The sequence below is a fragment of the Nuphar pumila genome, chromosome 12 (assembly GCF_984573655.1).
Source record: "Nuphar pumila chromosome 12, dmNupPumi1.hap1.1, whole genome shotgun sequence".
In the NCBI taxonomy this organism is placed as follows: Eukaryota; Viridiplantae; Streptophyta; class Magnoliopsida; order Nymphaeales; family Nymphaeaceae; genus Nuphar; species Nuphar pumila.
This window is the reverse complement of record NC_143260.1, coordinates 39,868,082-39,885,430: the sequence shown is the minus strand read 5'-3', so window position 1 is coordinate 39,885,430 and position 17,349 is coordinate 39,868,082. Positions and strand designations below refer to the sequence as shown.

Here is a 17,349-nt window from a genome sequence, read left to right as displayed (position 1 = left end):
ATTGTCATAAGATTAAAGTGTCTTTCGTTGGAGAGAACTCAAGCAACTCAAATGAAGATAAAAAAGGATGGAGATATCAAGGACTTCATTGCACAACTAGCGTAAGCATTTCACTAATTTGTGAGGAACAACTCTTCTATATCTTCTACTTCTGTTGCCACGCTTTTATCAACTCCCGGTATATCTTCTTGGATTCTTGATTCGGGTGCTTCATTTCATATGACTCCAAATGCATCACTTTTAAACAAACCAAGCACTAATTCTTTCAAATCTTTTGTTTCTACGGCTAATGACACATCTTTGAACATTAAGGGAATATGAATTCTTGAAACCACTTTAGGCAATAAAAAAAACTCTTTGTTCTAAAAATTAGAATTATTCCAAAACTTAATTTAAACTTTTTTTGGTTTCTCAAATATCTGATCTTGGTCATAGTGTCTTTTTTTCATCTTCAAATTGCTATGTGCAAGATCTCCGGTCCGAGAAGCAGATTGGGCAAGGCTATAAAAGAGGAGACCTATACTATATGGATCTTTTGTCATTAGTATCTAAGTCTTTTTGCAATCGTGTTCCAACAAAAGATGCTCCCACTTGGCACAAAAGACTTGGTAATCCTAGTCTCTCTAAGATGCATCTCTTTCCTTTTTTTGAGAAATTTTGAAATGAAAAAGAATTTACATGCAATGATGGCATCCTTGAAAAAAGCATTCTCTCCCTTTTCAACGTAGCAACTTCATTTCGAAAAGACCCTTTGGGTTAGTACATTTGAATGTACGGGGACTGACACCCGTCATATTTAAAGGTGTTTTTTCATGTTATGTTGTCTTTGTTGATGATTTTACTATACATACTTGGGTTTACTTTCTAAAAAACAAATCCGATGTTTACTTTTAAAGAATTCCTTATTCTTATTCAAAATCAATTACAACATAATATAACTATCTTTAGATCCGACTTCGGAGGGGAATACGTGCTAAAAGAATTTCAAAATTTTCTTAAACAAAATGATAATGTTCATCAAAGATCTTGTCCCAAAGCTAAAAAAAAAATGGTCTTGCTGAAAGAAAGCATAAACATCTTATTGAAACCACAACTCTTCTCATCTCTAAAAATGTTTCAATTTTTTGTTGGTCCGAAGTCGTTCTTTCCGCAACATATCTTATAAATAGGATGCTATCCTTATCTTTAAAAAATGTTTCTCCTTTTGAAAAATTATTTAAAATATCTCCGAATTTCAAAAGATTAAGATTCTTTGGTTTTAAATGTTTTATTCTCTTTTAAGGACAAGACAAACTCTCACCAAAGGCCCTTGAATGTGCTTTTATTGGTTATGGTGAAAATAAAAAGGGATATAGGTGTTATGATGTTAAAAACAATAAACTTTATGTTTCAAAAAATGTGACTTCTTGAAAATCAAAATGGATTTGAACATCAAAAAACCCAAGGAAGATGTTGATTATTCATTTTTATTTGACTTGCTTCTTAGAGATGACTCTAAAAATTCTAATGATACAATTTGGGATAGTAAGATTGTTTGTGATAATGAGAATGTTTGTGATAGCCATTCTTATCAAAGAGATGATTCTCCTAATGAGAATCCTAATGATATTCATATATATACTTGGCATGAGGGAAATGAGTATCAAAATGCTTTTGACATATACTCACAAAATCACCCTTTAAATGATCAAGTTGAGGAATCCTTACCTTGACGATCCTCTAGGAGCATTAGACCTCCTCAAAAAATTGTATCATATGATAACTTTTCTCCAAATTATAGATCTTGTCTAATGATGATCCATTCCTATCATGAGCCTTCCAACTTTAAAGAAGCTAAGCAATACTCTCATTGGATAGATGCCATACACCTAGAATTAGAAGCACTCAACAAGGTCGACACTTGAAAAATTGTAACTATCACTTTAGGAAAAAAGGTTATTGGTTGTAGGTGGGTCTATAAAGTAAAGACTAAAAGTGATGAATCATTAGAAAGGTATAAGGCTTGGTTAGTTGCTAAGGGATATGCACAAGAATATGAAATTGATTACGAAGAAACATTTGCTTCAGTTGCAAGAATGACGAGTGTTAGAACTCTAATAGCGTTAACATCAATCAAACAATGACCTATCTACCAACTAGCTATGTCACATGGGTGCGGGTGCGGCAAAAATATAAAATTTTTATTTTTATTATATATATATATAAAGTCCAAAAGTTGGACATAAATGACCCTAGGTGCGTTGACTGCACCCAGAGTCAGGTTGACCGCATCGGGTGCGGGTGCGACGCAGGTGCGGCACCTAGTTGCCGAGTCCCTGTGACATAGCCAACTAGATGTCAATAATGCATTTTTAAATTGAGATCTTGGTGAATAAGTCTTTATGGATCCTCCGCTGGGTCTTGAAATTGAAAAAGGAAAAACACTTAAGCTTAATAAAGTTCTTTATGGTCTTAAGCAAGCTCCAAAAGCTTGTTATGACTGCTTTAGTAAAGTTGTTTTTTATAGTAGATTTACTTCTTGTTATACTGACACTACTCTTTTTGTTAATAATGCAGGGGATCACATAACTATCTTACTGTTGTATGTTGATGATATGATCATCACTAGAAATGATAAAAGGGACATTGAGTCTATTAAAAACATTCTTCAAAATAATTTTGATATGTCTGATTTTGGATTTCTGAGATATTTTTTAAGGATTGAAGTTGCATATTCTCCTTGGAGATATGTTTTTTTTCAAATGAAGCTTGCATCATATATTATTGCTAAGTCTGACTTAACTGACGAAAGAAAGCGAAGATTCTAGAAGTAATCAATGCTAAGACGAGAGCCAATGATGGACCTCCTTTAAAAGATCACACTCTTTATCGTCAATTAATCAGATCTCTAATATATTTTTCTATTACCAGGCCAGACATTGCTCATGCTGTAAGCAATGAAAGTTAGTTCCAGAATTTTCCTACTACTATTCACATGGCAGCTGTCATACGAATTATCAGATATCCGAAGAACAATATAACAAAAGGATTATTCTTATCATCTTCTTCATCTCCAAACTTAATTGCTTATACTTACTTTGATTGGGGCGGAAAGCCCAATGATCGTATTTCTACCACAGGTTATTGTGTTTTTCTTGGAGAATCATTAATTTTTTTGAGATGTAAGAAGCAAAAGGAGGTTTTTCTATCTTCTATAGAAGCCGAGTATAGGGCGATGGCCACCACTGCAACTGAACTGGTTTAGTTAAGAAGCAGTGTTGTTAAAAGTGCGCCTTGAGGTGCAAAAGGCGCGCCTCGCCTTGAGGCGAGACCCTCTGCGCCTCAAGGCGCCAGGCTAAGGCGTGAATAATAATAATAATAATAATAATAATAAGATTTTTTGCTACTTAATAAAATTTGAGGCTTACGCCTCTGCCTCAGTTTTTGGTGGAGCGCCTCGCTACGACTCAACGCTTTTCACAAGATTGTTAAGAAGTTTACTCCAAGACATGGGAGTTCTCATTTCTATTCCCTCGAAACTATGTTGCGATAACAATAGTGCCATCTACATTGCTAGAAAACTTACATTTCATGAATGAACAAAGTACATTGAGATGAAATGTCATTATGTTCGAGATGAGTTTTTATGGGGTAGTATTGAACTGTCATATGTCATTTCAGAATACCAGAGTGCGGATTTCTTTACAAAAGCTTTACCATCTCCTAGTTTTTTTTGTTCTAAGCAAACTATCGGTAATCTCACCGTTAGTTTGAGGGAGGGTGTTAAAATATATGTATACCATATATATATACTATTTCTTTGTTATCTTTTGTAATGCCCACTAAGGGCAATTTAGTCTTTTCTATTTATGTAAATAAACTTGTCCACTAGGGACATTTTTTGCCTTTATTTATTTTTTCTTTTTTATTTTTGTCATTTATGAAGGGGCAAAGGGGTCCAACCCATAGAGTCGTTGGGACCCTCCCTAACGACTCTATGGGAGCCCCCCTTTGGTCCTATAAAGTGTATAAATAGGGGCCTTTTGTCCCCATCTCTCAATGCTTTTATGAGCATTTCAATACTTTATTTTTATTTCACTCTCTCTCACACACATTTTGTGTGTTTGGTACCCCAACGACTCTTTGGGAGCCCCACTTTGGTCCCATAAAGTATATAAATAGGGGCCTTTTGTCCCCATCTCTCCTCAATGATTTTATGAGCATTTCAATACGTTATTTTTATTTCACTCGCTCTCACACATTGTGTGTTTGGTGCCTAGCCTTTTGTGGCTTATTGTATTTTGCCCTTTAGTGGCTTCTTGTTTTTGTACTAGTGCATTCGTTGTAGTCACTTTGTGACATTGTTATTTGCACTAGTGCTTCATTACAATATGTATGAACGTATGTATCCTTCAAGTTAATCTATCCTGGGAGATGGTCTTGATATCATTTCCTGCTAGTTAATTTTCTTTTGATAGGCCATCTGTCTCTGCCTACCAGTTCCCAAAATTTGATAAGTAAAAAATTCTAACCATTTGTAGGAGGCACTGATATAATACACATTGATTTGTGTCATCAGAAAAAGAAAAGCAAATTGATTTGTGTTTAATCGCATAAAAAGTCCCCGAAACAGGCATGCTATATCAATATCAAGCTTCTCATGTTTCAGTAAACTGAATACTGCCAAAGCTTCAGTAATTAAGCATCAGCTGTTTCTTAAGGTGCACACAAGAAGGGATTCTCAAAATGTATCCTTCGAGGCTTGCATTGAATATAGTTATTTTGGGATATCTTTGGAACTTCATACAGTTCTTCCTTTTTGTTGGGGAAGTTGAAGGCTTGCTTAAATTGTGTATGTTTGCCTATGAAATCTGTATCTTGTCATATTTTCAGATTGCACTTTGAACTGGGAAGCTTTTCGTTATTATTGAATTCCAAAACTTTTAATTTTCTTCTCATATTTTAATCAAATTGTTGTTTCTTGAACCTTTATCTGTAATGTGTACCCCATTTGCTAACCTTCACCTGTTTGACAGTCAATGGAGGATTATGTGCACCGGATTGGTAGAACAGGGCGTGCAGGATCTATAGGTCAAGCTACTTCTTTTTATACTGATCGTGATATGGTATAGTTGTTTCTCTTTTTCTTTTCCACTTATCATCTTGTTCAATTATTTCTATGTACATCTAATCAGATGATTAGCTAAATTGTCTACATTTCATTAACTTATGGTCCACTGGCCCTTGCAGTACCTTGTGGCACAAATCAGGAAAGGAATTTCAGATGTTGAGGCAGGGAATTCAATGTCATTTGCTACTGGGAAGGTGAAACATCATAGAAATTTATGAAATTCTTATTTGCAATATTGGTGAAAGTAATAGTTGCTGCACTTCAAGTTCCAATCAATAATTATCTCGTTGCTTTATACATGATGATTTCCATCTTGTTTCTTTATTTATTTTTGTTCCATTTTCAGGTGTGGATAGTGTGTCCTAGTTAGTTGAGGGAAATACTTGTATGTAGTTCTGCTGTTGTCCAGAAATGATCTTATCTGTCTGGTTGGTTTTTAAATTAGTTAAAATTTCAAATCACTATGATACCATCAATCCACTCATTTTTGCAAATGACATTCTTGGGGTTATAATTTGATATCTAGTTTAGAAGCATGGGGTTTTCTCTTTTCAGGTTACATTTATTTCTTGGCTTACCAGGCTGGGGTTAGGATGACCTCTATGTGATGGAAGGTTTGATTTCAGAAATGATCAGGTGGTAATTGTTCTAGTGAGTCTAATCAGCACTGCCTACTGCATTGACTTGGTGCTTATACAGGGTCCCTAAATGGGTTTCAGCTCATAGATTTCAATGTTCACAAGTATGCATCTGCTGAGTATCCTGGTTGAAGAAAACAAAGGGTTTAATAATATTTCCCAGATAACCAATTCACAAGAATAATCTTTGCATTCCCATTAAAGGGATCTACCTTGTCACACCAGTATCAATTTTGTTTAGATGCAAGGAAATTCATCCTACTTATCTGGATTGTGATTTTCTTCTTGGCTATATTTCAGCTGAGTTTAGTAACTTCTGGCATTTCAACATCATCCTGGGTTTAGGGAAAGATTGCTATTACAGTCCAGGACGAGAAACATGTATCAACATGTAGAGGGCATTGACCATAGAAGTTATTCCTCTTTTTAAATTTTCATTCTCCAAGAAAAGGACATTTCTTGCGATTCATCCTTTCACATAGTTTGATTTTCTTCCTTCTCTAATGCTTTACAAGAATGTTGAGCAATTAAACAGAATCACTGTTATTTCTTCTTTTTTGGGATCTCATGTACTGAGATTGTGATCTTGTGAAATTTGCCAGGTTGCTAGGAAGAAAGAAAGAGAAGTAGCAGCAGCACAGAGAGAAGCAAGGTTTGGGATATCCAAATTGTCACTAGCACTGGGTCCTACAGCAATAAGTGTTGATGACAAGTACAAATACATGCTGACCCCTGTGAGCACGAGGAAAGAAGGGTCAGCAGATGATGCTTGGGATGATTGAGATAATTGTTCCATTCCCTTTTACAAAAAGGATCACTAAAAGTTCAAGTTCTGATTCTGAAGATTAGCCAACAGGTAATCACCCAGATTTCTAAGTCCCAAGAGGGCATATTCACTATCCTTTTATCTGGATTGGCAAATTTCTATATTTTATCTTTTGTTTTCTCTGGATAATCTTGTGTGGATATTAGTAACTGGCCCTCAGTAGTCATGCATTAACATTGTGTATCTACCCTTGGGTATCTACCTTCTGCAAAGCCTAACAAAGCTGCACCAGTGTGAGTAATGGTTATGCTCATGCAGTATAGCAGCATGTACCTTCATGACATATGCATTTGATTTGATTTTTTGAATAGCTAGTTAAATTATAAATTTACCAGGTTCTAACTGGTGAGCTCCATGAACAGGTTCTGATGTACAAATCAGGGTGTGGCAAGGCTCATGACTGGGCGTTGCAAGGTGAAAGGATGAGAAAGAATGTTGTAAGTAGATTTGTATCCTGTTTTCCATCAAGAACTCCATTAACCTCTGTATCTACAGTTGAGTCATTGCAGGATTTTCTAATATTTCTTGCTTTATGTGTGATCCTCATTTTTTGATGTGGTAGTGATCACATGGTGATGTCATGGTCTCTGTCGCCATCATTGTCCTCAACTGTCACAAATATCGGCGAGATTATGAAAAATATCATAATTTTTTTATCTTCAATTTTCAAAAGCCAAAACATTCCAGAGTAAAATGTAATATTTTCGAACATCGCTGAGATTTTGCCAAGAATGATTGTTGCCCAACATCAGGTAGCTGCCATCGCTAAGCGGCTACCATGTCATGCATGGTCCATGTTGGTGCAAGTGGGATGGTGTCAGGCTGTTCCAAACCCAGCCTAATAAACTACATGGGCTCAAAGATTAGGACCCTCATCTTGTTTGTTTTTCCAAGTTTTGTGGCCTAGTGCTGGGCTGAACCTGACCTAGAGTTGTCCATGCCCCATTATGCCTGTTGCATGTGGCTTTGAGTTGGCCGGAAAAAGGCCGAGGCCTATTGCTGCACAGCCCATTCGTACTAGTTTTGGGCCCTAACGGCGATGCTTCGTCATGTTTTTTTGTGCGCTCACGAGATTTGACGGCGGCTTTTGTGCGCTCACGAGATTTGACGGCGGTTTTGAATATATATAGGAAAACTAAAATATGTTTACCAACAAAACATGTTTGTTGGTATGAACTAGGCATTTTTTATGTTTTTTTGCAAATCTAACCTTGCATGTGCATTCGGCATGGACCATTTGATAGGAATCGACTATTGGATCATTGTAATTGGGTCAAGAAATAGTCTTTTTATGCCTTAATATTTATGAAAATTCTGAGCCATTGATTTTTGAGCCTTAAAAGATCCTTCTTATGGATTGTAATCTGATGATCCAAGAGTGTGATTCTATAAAACCAAGCATCTAAATTTTAGAAAAAATAAATAAAAAAAACTTATGAAAATCTCAGTTCATACCAACAAACATATTTTACTGGTAAACATATTCCAGTTACCGTAACAGTGGACAGGCAAAACACTGAAATGCGTTTGCGCGCCTCCACCCTTCATCTAAGGGAATTAGTGGCAGTCCTTGACCGTTAATTGCATGGGCATAAAAATGCCCTTTAGCAGCTGTCGTGAACCACTTTTAAAGGGTGTTTTTGCCTAACCAGCGTGCAAACGTCTGATAACATTAGATGAAAATGTATCGCTCACAGTTATGGGTTTTCATATATATATATATATATATATATATATATATATATACACACACTATTGGATCTGAGATCCGATGGGCCTGAATCTTGTGCCCGGGATACAGTTCATAAACATATTGTCAGCTTTACAAGCAGGCTGGATTCATAACAAATAATGTGGGGTTTAGTCGGATCCGATGGAATCCAATAAATAGATATGTTCTTTTTTTTTTAAGTTAAGCTGGGGTTAGGCAGACGCCTCAAAGATATCTCTTAAGCCCCGTGTTTCAGAGGGATTTGAACCTGGGCCTTCAGCTTGGCAATGGACCCTGCTTATTACATGGGATGCCACCTCGATTGTAATAAATAGATATGTTCAGAACTGGTTCATAAGCGTGTTTGGTTCCAACAATTTTTATCTATTTCAGAGGAAAACCAATAAGCATGAACCGTTTTCTGCAGATCCAGTATAAATGGGGGGACAAATTAGTTATGGATCCTACCACGTGTTTCTGGGTGGATCTGGATCAAGAACTGGACATGCTAATTTAAGATTGGTCGGATCCAGTGTCCGGTCAACTCTAACCTGATCTAGATCCAAACCTTTTGCAACCCTAACCGCATGATATATATAAATATAGGGCTATAATCAATGTGAAACCTGATCGAATTTTGTACCCTATGAAGCCTGACGAGATCCATTCCTCTCACGTTTATTTTTTTCCTATCAGTGTTTGTACCAAAACGTGCGAATAAGTATCTATTCATAACCTTATGGATTTGATACAGGGTGCACCTAGTAAGAGATGGTTCTGGATCTGACTTGGTGTTTTGGACCAATTTCATTTACAGGTTCCTTCAACCAGATCCAGTTCAGACCCTACTGACCTTGTGAATCCATTCTGAACCCACGTGATTGCACACTTTTAGTTTGCTGCTGCACCTGATTGCCGTCCACCAGTTCTTGTGTCCCAAAACTGACAGGTCCTATCTCTAAGATTGAATGTGATCAGTTGCAGTGGTACACTAAAAGTGTGCAATCACATTGCACCTGATATTTTTTCTTAAGTGACCCAATTCTCGGTGAGTAGGGTTATTCTTAAGAAAAGGAAAAAAAAAAAATCTTAACAGGAAAACTAATGACTAGTTTAGAGGGGGGGGGGGGGGGGGGGATTAAATAAGTCATTCCTTAAGAAGGTTGGCTAAGGAGGTGGAAGGATACTATGCCCTCTTAGAACACGACCGGGTTTTGGGCATTTGAGATGGATCCGAATCCAATACTTGTTCTGCAATTTTTGTGAAAATTTATGATTAGATTACAGGAAGAGGATCAAATGAGCTATATATTCCTATAAAAATGGTTGGATAAATAGGTGGGATAATACGCCCACTTAGAATCTAAGCGGGTTTAGGACATTTGGGATGGATCCAGATCAAATACACATTCCATGATTTTTTAAAGCAAAGAAAAAACTGTGATTGCATCGATTTAAGACTACACTCAACCTAGTTAGATCCGGATCGATCACATCAATTGGATCGAATAAGCCTACCTCCATCTTTGTCCTTCTTGGACAACAGGGTCTGGACCGAACGGGGATTTTAACTTATTCCCGGATAATTTTACCTGAAATTAATTTGAAAACATGAAATTGGGATTACCCAATAAAGTTCAAGCATGCCGAATCACATTCAGACCTAGACATAATGTACTGGATCCGGTTAGATTTATACCCGTAATCACATGGCTGTCTTAAAACAGGACCTCAAATTAGGGTATCTGCTCCAAGTCCAAAACTTGAATGCTTATACACGTCATAGGGCACACAATTGATACAAAGTTACAAACTCCAACTGCACCTAGTCTTGGACTTAGTCAAGAGCCGGTCAGGTCCAAGACCCACCTGGCTCTCATTGGTGGACTTGTCACAAACTTTTTCAACCTTCCACTAGAAGAAGACAGAAAAGGTATCCCTTCTAGACTCAAAAGCACATTTAAAAACAAAATAAAATTAAGGGAAAAGAAAAATCAAGATGACCAAGACTAAGTCGTCCATTCAAATATTCCCAAGTCCCAACCTTCAACGTGTAAAAGATGGCCTACCCTCGAGCCCATTTTTCCTACCAACGTGTGGCCGCCCTCTCTATTTAAGCCCTACCTTCCCAACCCAACAAGGCCCATCCCTCTCACCACACCAGGCCCAATGGAGGACGCCCTGGCTTTCCTCCTTCATGGCTGTGACCTAGCCAAGAGGCTTGAGTCCAACCTACAAAATCCACCTGATGACCTCTCAAACTCATGCCGAGACATCATCAAAGCCTTCACCAACGCCATGAATTTCTTGAATTCTCAAAACGCCGGTGCCACCGCGCTCCGGTTGTCAGAGAACAAGGCAAAGGCGCCGGAGATGATCCGGGACCCGTTCGACATGCTCGAGAACGAGTTCACTAGAGCAATGGATCATGTCGTGACCACTCATGATGTAGATATGCAGGTGCAACTCAAGGGGTGCAAGTGCAATGAGGCTGCCGCCATTGCTGAGACGTCGGATTCCGAAAGAGCTGGTTTTCCGGCAGCTCAAGGATTGAAGAAAAGGTAAAATCTAAAACCAAAAAATGAGTTTTACTCTTCCAAGACAGCGACCTGCAGGCAAAGCCAGCGCGGCTAGGTCTCTGATCCTGTGGCAGTTTTTCCGCGAAAATATAAAAAAAGGAAAAATAATTTTTGGGATATTGGTTTTTGCAGGAGAGGATTTAGCGAGAAGAACACGATAAGGGTGCCCGCACCACCCATAGGAAACGTGGAGATCATACCGGAAGATGGGTTCACTTGGAGGAAATATGGGCAGAAAGATATCTTGGGATCAAGGTTTCCAAGGTATGGATGCATATTTTTCAAAATTTGAAAGTTGGAAACTGAAAAAAACAGCCTTTGCAAGGCATGTAGGAGCAAGTATTGCCGGATTCCCTTCCCGCCAAATCCGATCAAATCTTTACCGTTGATCCCCACCAATTCCTCCTACCCCTGTTCTCCTCCTGTCGTTCTTTCCTTCTTTCTTTTTCAATCCTTAGATTTTTGAATCAGTAGAAAAAGAGAAAAGCGGTGACTTGCCGTTGGTCACAGCGTTTTCCGACCGTGTTGAGGAGAATAACCTCTCTCTCTCTCTCTCTCTCTCTCTCTCACGGATATCAACGGGCCAGATGTAACCCGACATCCGATTAGTCGCTAATTGGATTCGGTAGCCAAAATTGGATCCGATTAAAAATCAGATTCGAATTCTACATTGAAATCCGAATCTGAATCCGATTAAGTGTAAACATCAGGTTTTAGACTAGTCGAATCCAGATTAGATTTTATCTTTCTCCATCGGACTTCGAATCTGACTAGGTCAGATCCGATTAAGTTGGATTCAGAAATGACTAGATCCAACCCGAATCCGACCTGTTGACATCCCTACAGTCTTTTTTCAGGGGCTTGCCGCCAGTAAAGGGTGCAAATGGATTGGATTTGGTCAGATGTCCAATTCTAATCCGATATTTTATTTTAGAATATGGGTCTTAACATAAATTTTGGGTGTGAATTTTTGTCAAGTAAAAACCAATATGGTCATACTTTTTGGATTACCATCTGGACTTTGACCAATATTTTACATCAAATTTTTATTCGATCTGGTTTAAATTTGATTTACTCGAAACTTTTACACGTAAAACCTTATTTTCAATGTTTCTTTTACCCAATCCAGTACTATCAGATAAAATTCAGATCCGGATTCAACTCTGTTACATAGGGTCTAAGACAGATACGAAGTCAAACACGGATCTGCTGCAAAATTTTGAAATTCGTATTCGGATCTAGTATTTCGTGCCATATCTGACCCGTTTGACAGGCCTATGTAAATGGAGCGAAAAAGGGCGGACACAGTTGTCCCCAATTGAAAGATTGGGCAAATTGTCAAACAATTCCAAAAGGGGACATGTTTGACATTTTTTAAAAAGTCAAATCTTACTACCATTTCCTTAAGCTTGGCTTTATTAAAAAATGACAATCATATCCATTCTATTTAGAGGGTTGAACTTGAACCAGTCATCTTGCTCAAATGTTCCCCAAAGGTCAGGTATCCCAGACCCTGTGGAACATATGGACCTAAAAAGGTCAGCCGCCCCGGGTCCAATTCTTAGACTATTTGTCTGAGCAAAAAACTCCAGGATAAATAGTCACGTCCATTGGGGTTCGACTATTTAATCCCCGTTTTTTTGGGACCAGTAGTTCTGGGCCCTAAAAACGAGAAAAACAGCTGTGTTTGCATTAGTGCTGGGACAACATTTGGGTCTCACCAAGTTTGAGACAAATTGTCTCTAAGAGACAATGTTGGTGCATTCAAACGCACCTTAAATAATGAGCTCAAACATTGCCAAACAACTTGAAGGGAAAAAACTAGGCTGGTTAGCTTAATAAACATGATGCAGGCTATATGTACATTTAGTCAGGCCCAGTAAATCCTTATCGATCCAATTCACTTGTTGGATGGTCATTGCATGGTAAGTGCTTCCACTTAGGTAAGCAAACGGGTCAGATCCAGAACAGCTGAATACATGGGGGAGTCGGATCTTGTCGGATTTGGAATAGCCAAGAATTACAACACCTTCATCTTGGATCCGACCCATTTGCATACCTAGACTTCTAGTGTCAGCTTCAAAATGTGGTTCATCATGAAAGTGGAAACTTCACTTCTTCACAAGATCGAATTGGGTATGACCCCAATTGGGCAATCCGGTTCTCTAATACTACTGGAGCCGGTCAGTTTTGAATAGCTTTTACGTGGATCCAATACAAAATCTGATCCGGTTAGAACCGGAACCAGATCCTGAACTTGAAGGTCCAATTCATAATTGTCAAGGGTAGTCAAGAACTCCTGAGTCCAAAATTCGTAGTCCAACCTTGTTGTCGTCATGATGGTGTCACCGTCCACCTCCTTTCATCCTCGTTGCTCTTGTTTTATCCGTTAGTCCACGTTTTCAAAATTTGACCGTTTAAATTTCAAACTTTGAACTCACCAACCTCCTGAGTCCTGCCTTGACCAGTTGACCTTGCGTCGTTGTTTCCTTCACAGGAGCTACTACAGGTGCACCACCCACAAGTCATTCTACGGCTGTGATGCCAAGAAGCAGGTGCAACGGACGGACGAGGATCCTAACACGTACGAGATCACATACTGTGGTCACCACACGTGCCACACCCCCATGCCCATCCTCATCAAACCCGTTACAGCCATGGAGTCAGAGGGGCTCGAACAGTCATCGTCGAGCGCGTTCCCGATCGGTGGCCTGCGCATGCTGGAGGAAGAGGAGGAGCAGGTAAGGCGCATGGAGGATCAGTTCTTGGAGTATGCAGAAGCCATGTTCAACTCGGGAAGCAGTAGCAGTCATAGCTTGGATTTCATCTTCTCTCCAAAGGGGAGAGAAGTAGGAAGAGGTTAGACTCCCACCGGGTGTGCGGGTGCCTTTCACTGGTGGGCTGGGCTCTATAAGGGCTTTGGTGTTGGTGACTCCACTCGAAGATTACCCCCGCTTCGGCAGGGAACTTCGCCATCGGAAAAAATAGGAAGGCGGCCAAACAGACCCCATGATTGTCCATTGTAGAGATTTTAACTAGTTCTTCTCTCCCTGCCATCACCACCTTCTTAATTAGTCCCACTTAGGTTATTTGGTTTTAAACTGAATTGTTATAGGATATTGAAGAAATTTGATTTTAATTGGGAATTGTGATTACTAGATTTGGTTGATTATTAATTTATTGGTAATGTAGCCAGCTTTCAATTAATGAAAAAATAATGCTTCAAGTGTTTTATCATTAAAAGCTTAGCACAAATTGGTGTTTAAGTACTGTTGGATATTGTTCTATACCATCCCATCATCAAAAGCTTATGTGTCATTGAGTAATGGCAGAATCAATTTAGAAAAGCGTTTGACTGTTGGGGAAAATTCACTATTTTCTTATTTTCATTGAGGATTTTTAGTGCAAAAAACTGCATTTATTGTTTATTTTTTGAACAAAGAATATCAAAATCATGGTTTTTTTTACTCAAGATTTGGGTTGCAAATCGGTCCCTGCCTTATAGCTGATTTGCAAATCAGTCCCTGCCTTATGTCATTTTCCAAATAAGTCATCTCCATTCTCACCGTTATTACAAACTGATCCTTCGGTCAGCAACTGTTAGTCTGATCGTGGTCAAACATTGACCATGGATAACTGGTCGCTAAATTGCCCTTCATCAAATAGTTGTGGAAAATGTTGTCAGTATCGTCTCGGGCCATGAATCATTTTCCAAACGATTCAGGTGAATTGGGCGATACCGATTCAGGGCTGAATCGGTTGAATCTCCCAGCTTTTAACCACAAAAACCACGTGTTAAAATAATATTTAAAACTATTTTTAACCATTTTCAATTTTTTTTATTTTGAAAATTAGCCGGTTCAGGCCAGTTCCATATAGATTTCTTGAGGATACTATATGTATCAGGCGATTCAGGCCGATATTCCCCGATACTGACAATATTGGTTGTCAGTATTGGTGCTTATCGGCAGAAAAGCGATACGATTCAGGGGTGAATCGGCTATTTTTTAATAAATACAACAAGATACTAAAAATTAAATTTTAACACTTCACTCCTGAATCAGCTATTATTATTTTAATAGTTTTAACACGTGTTACATTCTGATTGACATGTAATTTTTTTTAATTATAGATTCGAACGATTCACTTGACTATCGGTATTGGCCAGATTCACCTGAATCGTTTGACCAAACGATACAGGGCCGATACACAACATTGGTTTAAGGCTTCTTCCTTCATTACTCTTTTTAGTCTTCCAAGTGCCCTCTCTCTCTCTCTCTCTCATCACATTCACACAGGCACATGCACATGCGTGCAACTAAGGGTGACAATATTGGGTGAGGCCGTTTGATCTAATCCGGACCTGTACTGGATCTGGTAGGGTCAGCATTTGGTAGCAAAATGAGAGGTGTAAGTAACTATCCGGGTCAGACCCGTGCGATCCAATTAGTATACAGAGCTGACTACGGTTTATGAAATTTCATATCTGGATCTGACCCAAGTTTCGATTGGAAGACAAAGTTAGGATTTTGGAAGGGTTTAGTGAAAGTGTTTGAAGTTTCCTGCAGAGTGTGAAGGTACGAGTGAGGGATGAAAATGCAAAAATTTTGCAAAAAAATTTGGAGAGACTTATGGTGCACATATGGTTCTCTTAGGCATCTATATCCTGATTTATTTAAAATATGCAGGGGAACCAGTGGTTCAGTAAATGATTGATAGTCAGATGAGCAAGCATGGTTGGTTCAGGTAAGGCTCAGTTCGTACAACTACGAGATCTTCTACACTTGATTAGTGGGATACAACCCTTGCTGCATGATTACAGGCCGGCTGCGATGGATGCACATCAATGATGGGGACTTCACAGTGACATCTTGATATTGGGCGCAGTGCAAACTGGGGGTGTTGTGGCTACCAGACCATGGTTTGTGGGGAGAGGGTCTTCCCCTGGTGCTTTGATGTTTGGTTGGACTGTTCTTTATGATAGAGCCAAAACAGACAACAATTTGAAGCGCATGGGAGTGCAACTTGCAAGCCGATGTCACTTGTAGAACACTTGTTTGGTCAATGTACATGGTTCAAAGATTTGCACTAAGAATTTTGAAAAATGCTCCCATCAAACCATTGCAGGAACTCGCGGGACGTTTTCGTGTTTCATCGGCTCACTGGTGCGGGTAGCGAAGGTGTGGCGAAGTTGGGTGCTTATTACATGGAGACAAATGTAGCTGCACCAAAATGAGATAGTTTTTAAGGGAGTGGCCCTATGTCTGCAGAAATACACAGCAAAATATGCAGTGAGCTTCGAGCAGCCCGGAGTGTAAAACCAGGAAATCACTGCAGTGTTTGAAAAGTTGAGTTTGCTGTTGGAGAGGTTTCAATATATTCTAAGATTTTTCCTCCCCAAGATTTGTGACATTGGTGCTAATGCTACCACAGTAATATGGGGTCTTAGATTAGTAGCTCATGTTGGGTTCGGCTGGGGATTTACCGCACTCCGGTCTGGTGCGCCGGAGGCTCTGCCATCACCTAGCATACAGCCCCTGCAAATAATGAAATACACAGCGTACCTGAGGCGGCCATTGACGAGCTGCTGTGCTTGCCGGAGAGGGGTTTCCTTCAACTCAGCCGGTCTGCAGCCACCACAAGCGCATGCCTCTGAATGCTACCGGTGAGTCGACCTCTTCCCTCCTAAAATTTCTGTATTTGCGCTCTCTAAAAGGGTTGCTCATGAAACCCTTTTATAAGCACAAAATGGGAACGGTTGAGTAACCGTTCCCTCTGATTGCAGGTTTAACGAAAGGAACACATTCATGTGGGGAAACATTACCCACATCATGGGTAACCACCACCAACGTGGTGGTTTAACCCAACATTCTCCCACTTGTTCCGACGATAAACCCTTTTAACCAGAAAAAAACTTATGAGAATAACTTGATGAATAGAATGACCTTTTTATTCTATTCTAAAGGTCCTTAGTTGAATATCTAATCCTTAAGATATTGACAACAACCATAATGAGAATCAAATCTGAAAGTGATCACTTTATTTACATGCATATGTCAAAAAGAGTTTAACAATCCCATCCTCATTACATGTTCGGAATATAATCCTGATGCTAGCCCTTTAGTAAGAGGATCAACGATCATCTCTTTGGTACCAATATTGACAATATGCACTAAATGATTCTCCGTCTTTTCTTTAACAACAAAATACTTCAATTTCATATGCTTGCATGACATAATACTTTTGTTGTTGTTCGAAAAGGACACTGCAGCTTCATTATCACAGTAGACCTTCAGTGGCTTCTCAATGGAATCGACCACCATTAACTGTGATATGAAGTTCTTTAACCATATAACCTGCGATGTAGTCTAGTACAAAGCTATGAATTCTGCCGCCATGGTGTGGACAGCAATGGTCGTCTGCTTTTCACTACTCCAAGAGATCGCTCCCCCAGCAAGTAAGAAGACGTACCCAGTAGTAGACTT

At 39.0% G+C, this 17,349-nt stretch overlaps 2 protein-coding genes across 3 annotated transcripts in view; both read left to right on the top strand.

Annotated features, from left to right (window-relative positions):
- Nucleotides 1–7,253, top strand: part of LOC149820806 (DEAD-box ATP-dependent RNA helicase 20-like) — a 54,827-nt gene extending 47,574 nt beyond the window's left edge. For both annotated transcript variants that reach the window (XM_089983890.1, XM_089983891.1), the window contains 4 exons: nucleotides 5,016–5,105; nucleotides 5,230–5,304; nucleotides 6,351–6,604; nucleotides 6,937–7,253. In XM_089983890.1, coding sequence (XP_089840016.1) covers nucleotides 5,016–5,105; nucleotides 5,230–5,304; nucleotides 6,351–6,530 — 345 coding nt within the window. In that variant the 3' untranslated portion in view covers nucleotides 6,531–6,604; nucleotides 6,937–7,253. The remainder of the gene's footprint in view (nucleotides 1–5,015; nucleotides 5,106–5,229; nucleotides 5,305–6,350; nucleotides 6,605–6,936) is intronic.
- Nucleotides 7,254–10,430: 3,177 nt separating this feature from the next.
- LOC149820805 (WRKY transcription factor 55-like) lies at nucleotides 10,431–14,107 on the top strand. Its single transcript, XM_089983134.1, has 3 exons — nucleotides 10,431–10,846; nucleotides 10,997–11,128; nucleotides 13,362–14,107. The coding sequence occupies exons 1-3, from the start codon at nucleotides 10,455–10,457 to the stop codon at nucleotides 13,726–13,728; spliced, it is 891 nt and encodes a 296-aa protein (XP_089839260.1). The 5' UTR covers nucleotides 10,431–10,454; the 3' UTR covers nucleotides 13,729–14,107.
- The last annotated feature ends 3,242 nt before the right edge of the window (nucleotides 14,108–17,349 follow it).

Excerpts from the sequence above, each read along its gene's own strand:
- LOC149820805 (XM_089983134.1), top strand. The coding sequence starts at position 10,455 with ATGGAGGACGCCCTGGCTTTCCTCCTTCATGGCTGTGACCTAGCCAAG. Across the intron at positions 10,847-10,996 it reads GCTCAAGGATTGAAGAAAAG|GAGAGGATTTAGCGAGAAGA; the intron begins GTAAAATCTAAA and ends TGGTTTTTGCAG. Across the intron at positions 11,129-13,361 it reads TTGGGATCAAGGTTTCCAAG|GAGCTACTACAGGTGCACCA; the intron begins GTATGGATGCAT and ends TTTCCTTCACAG.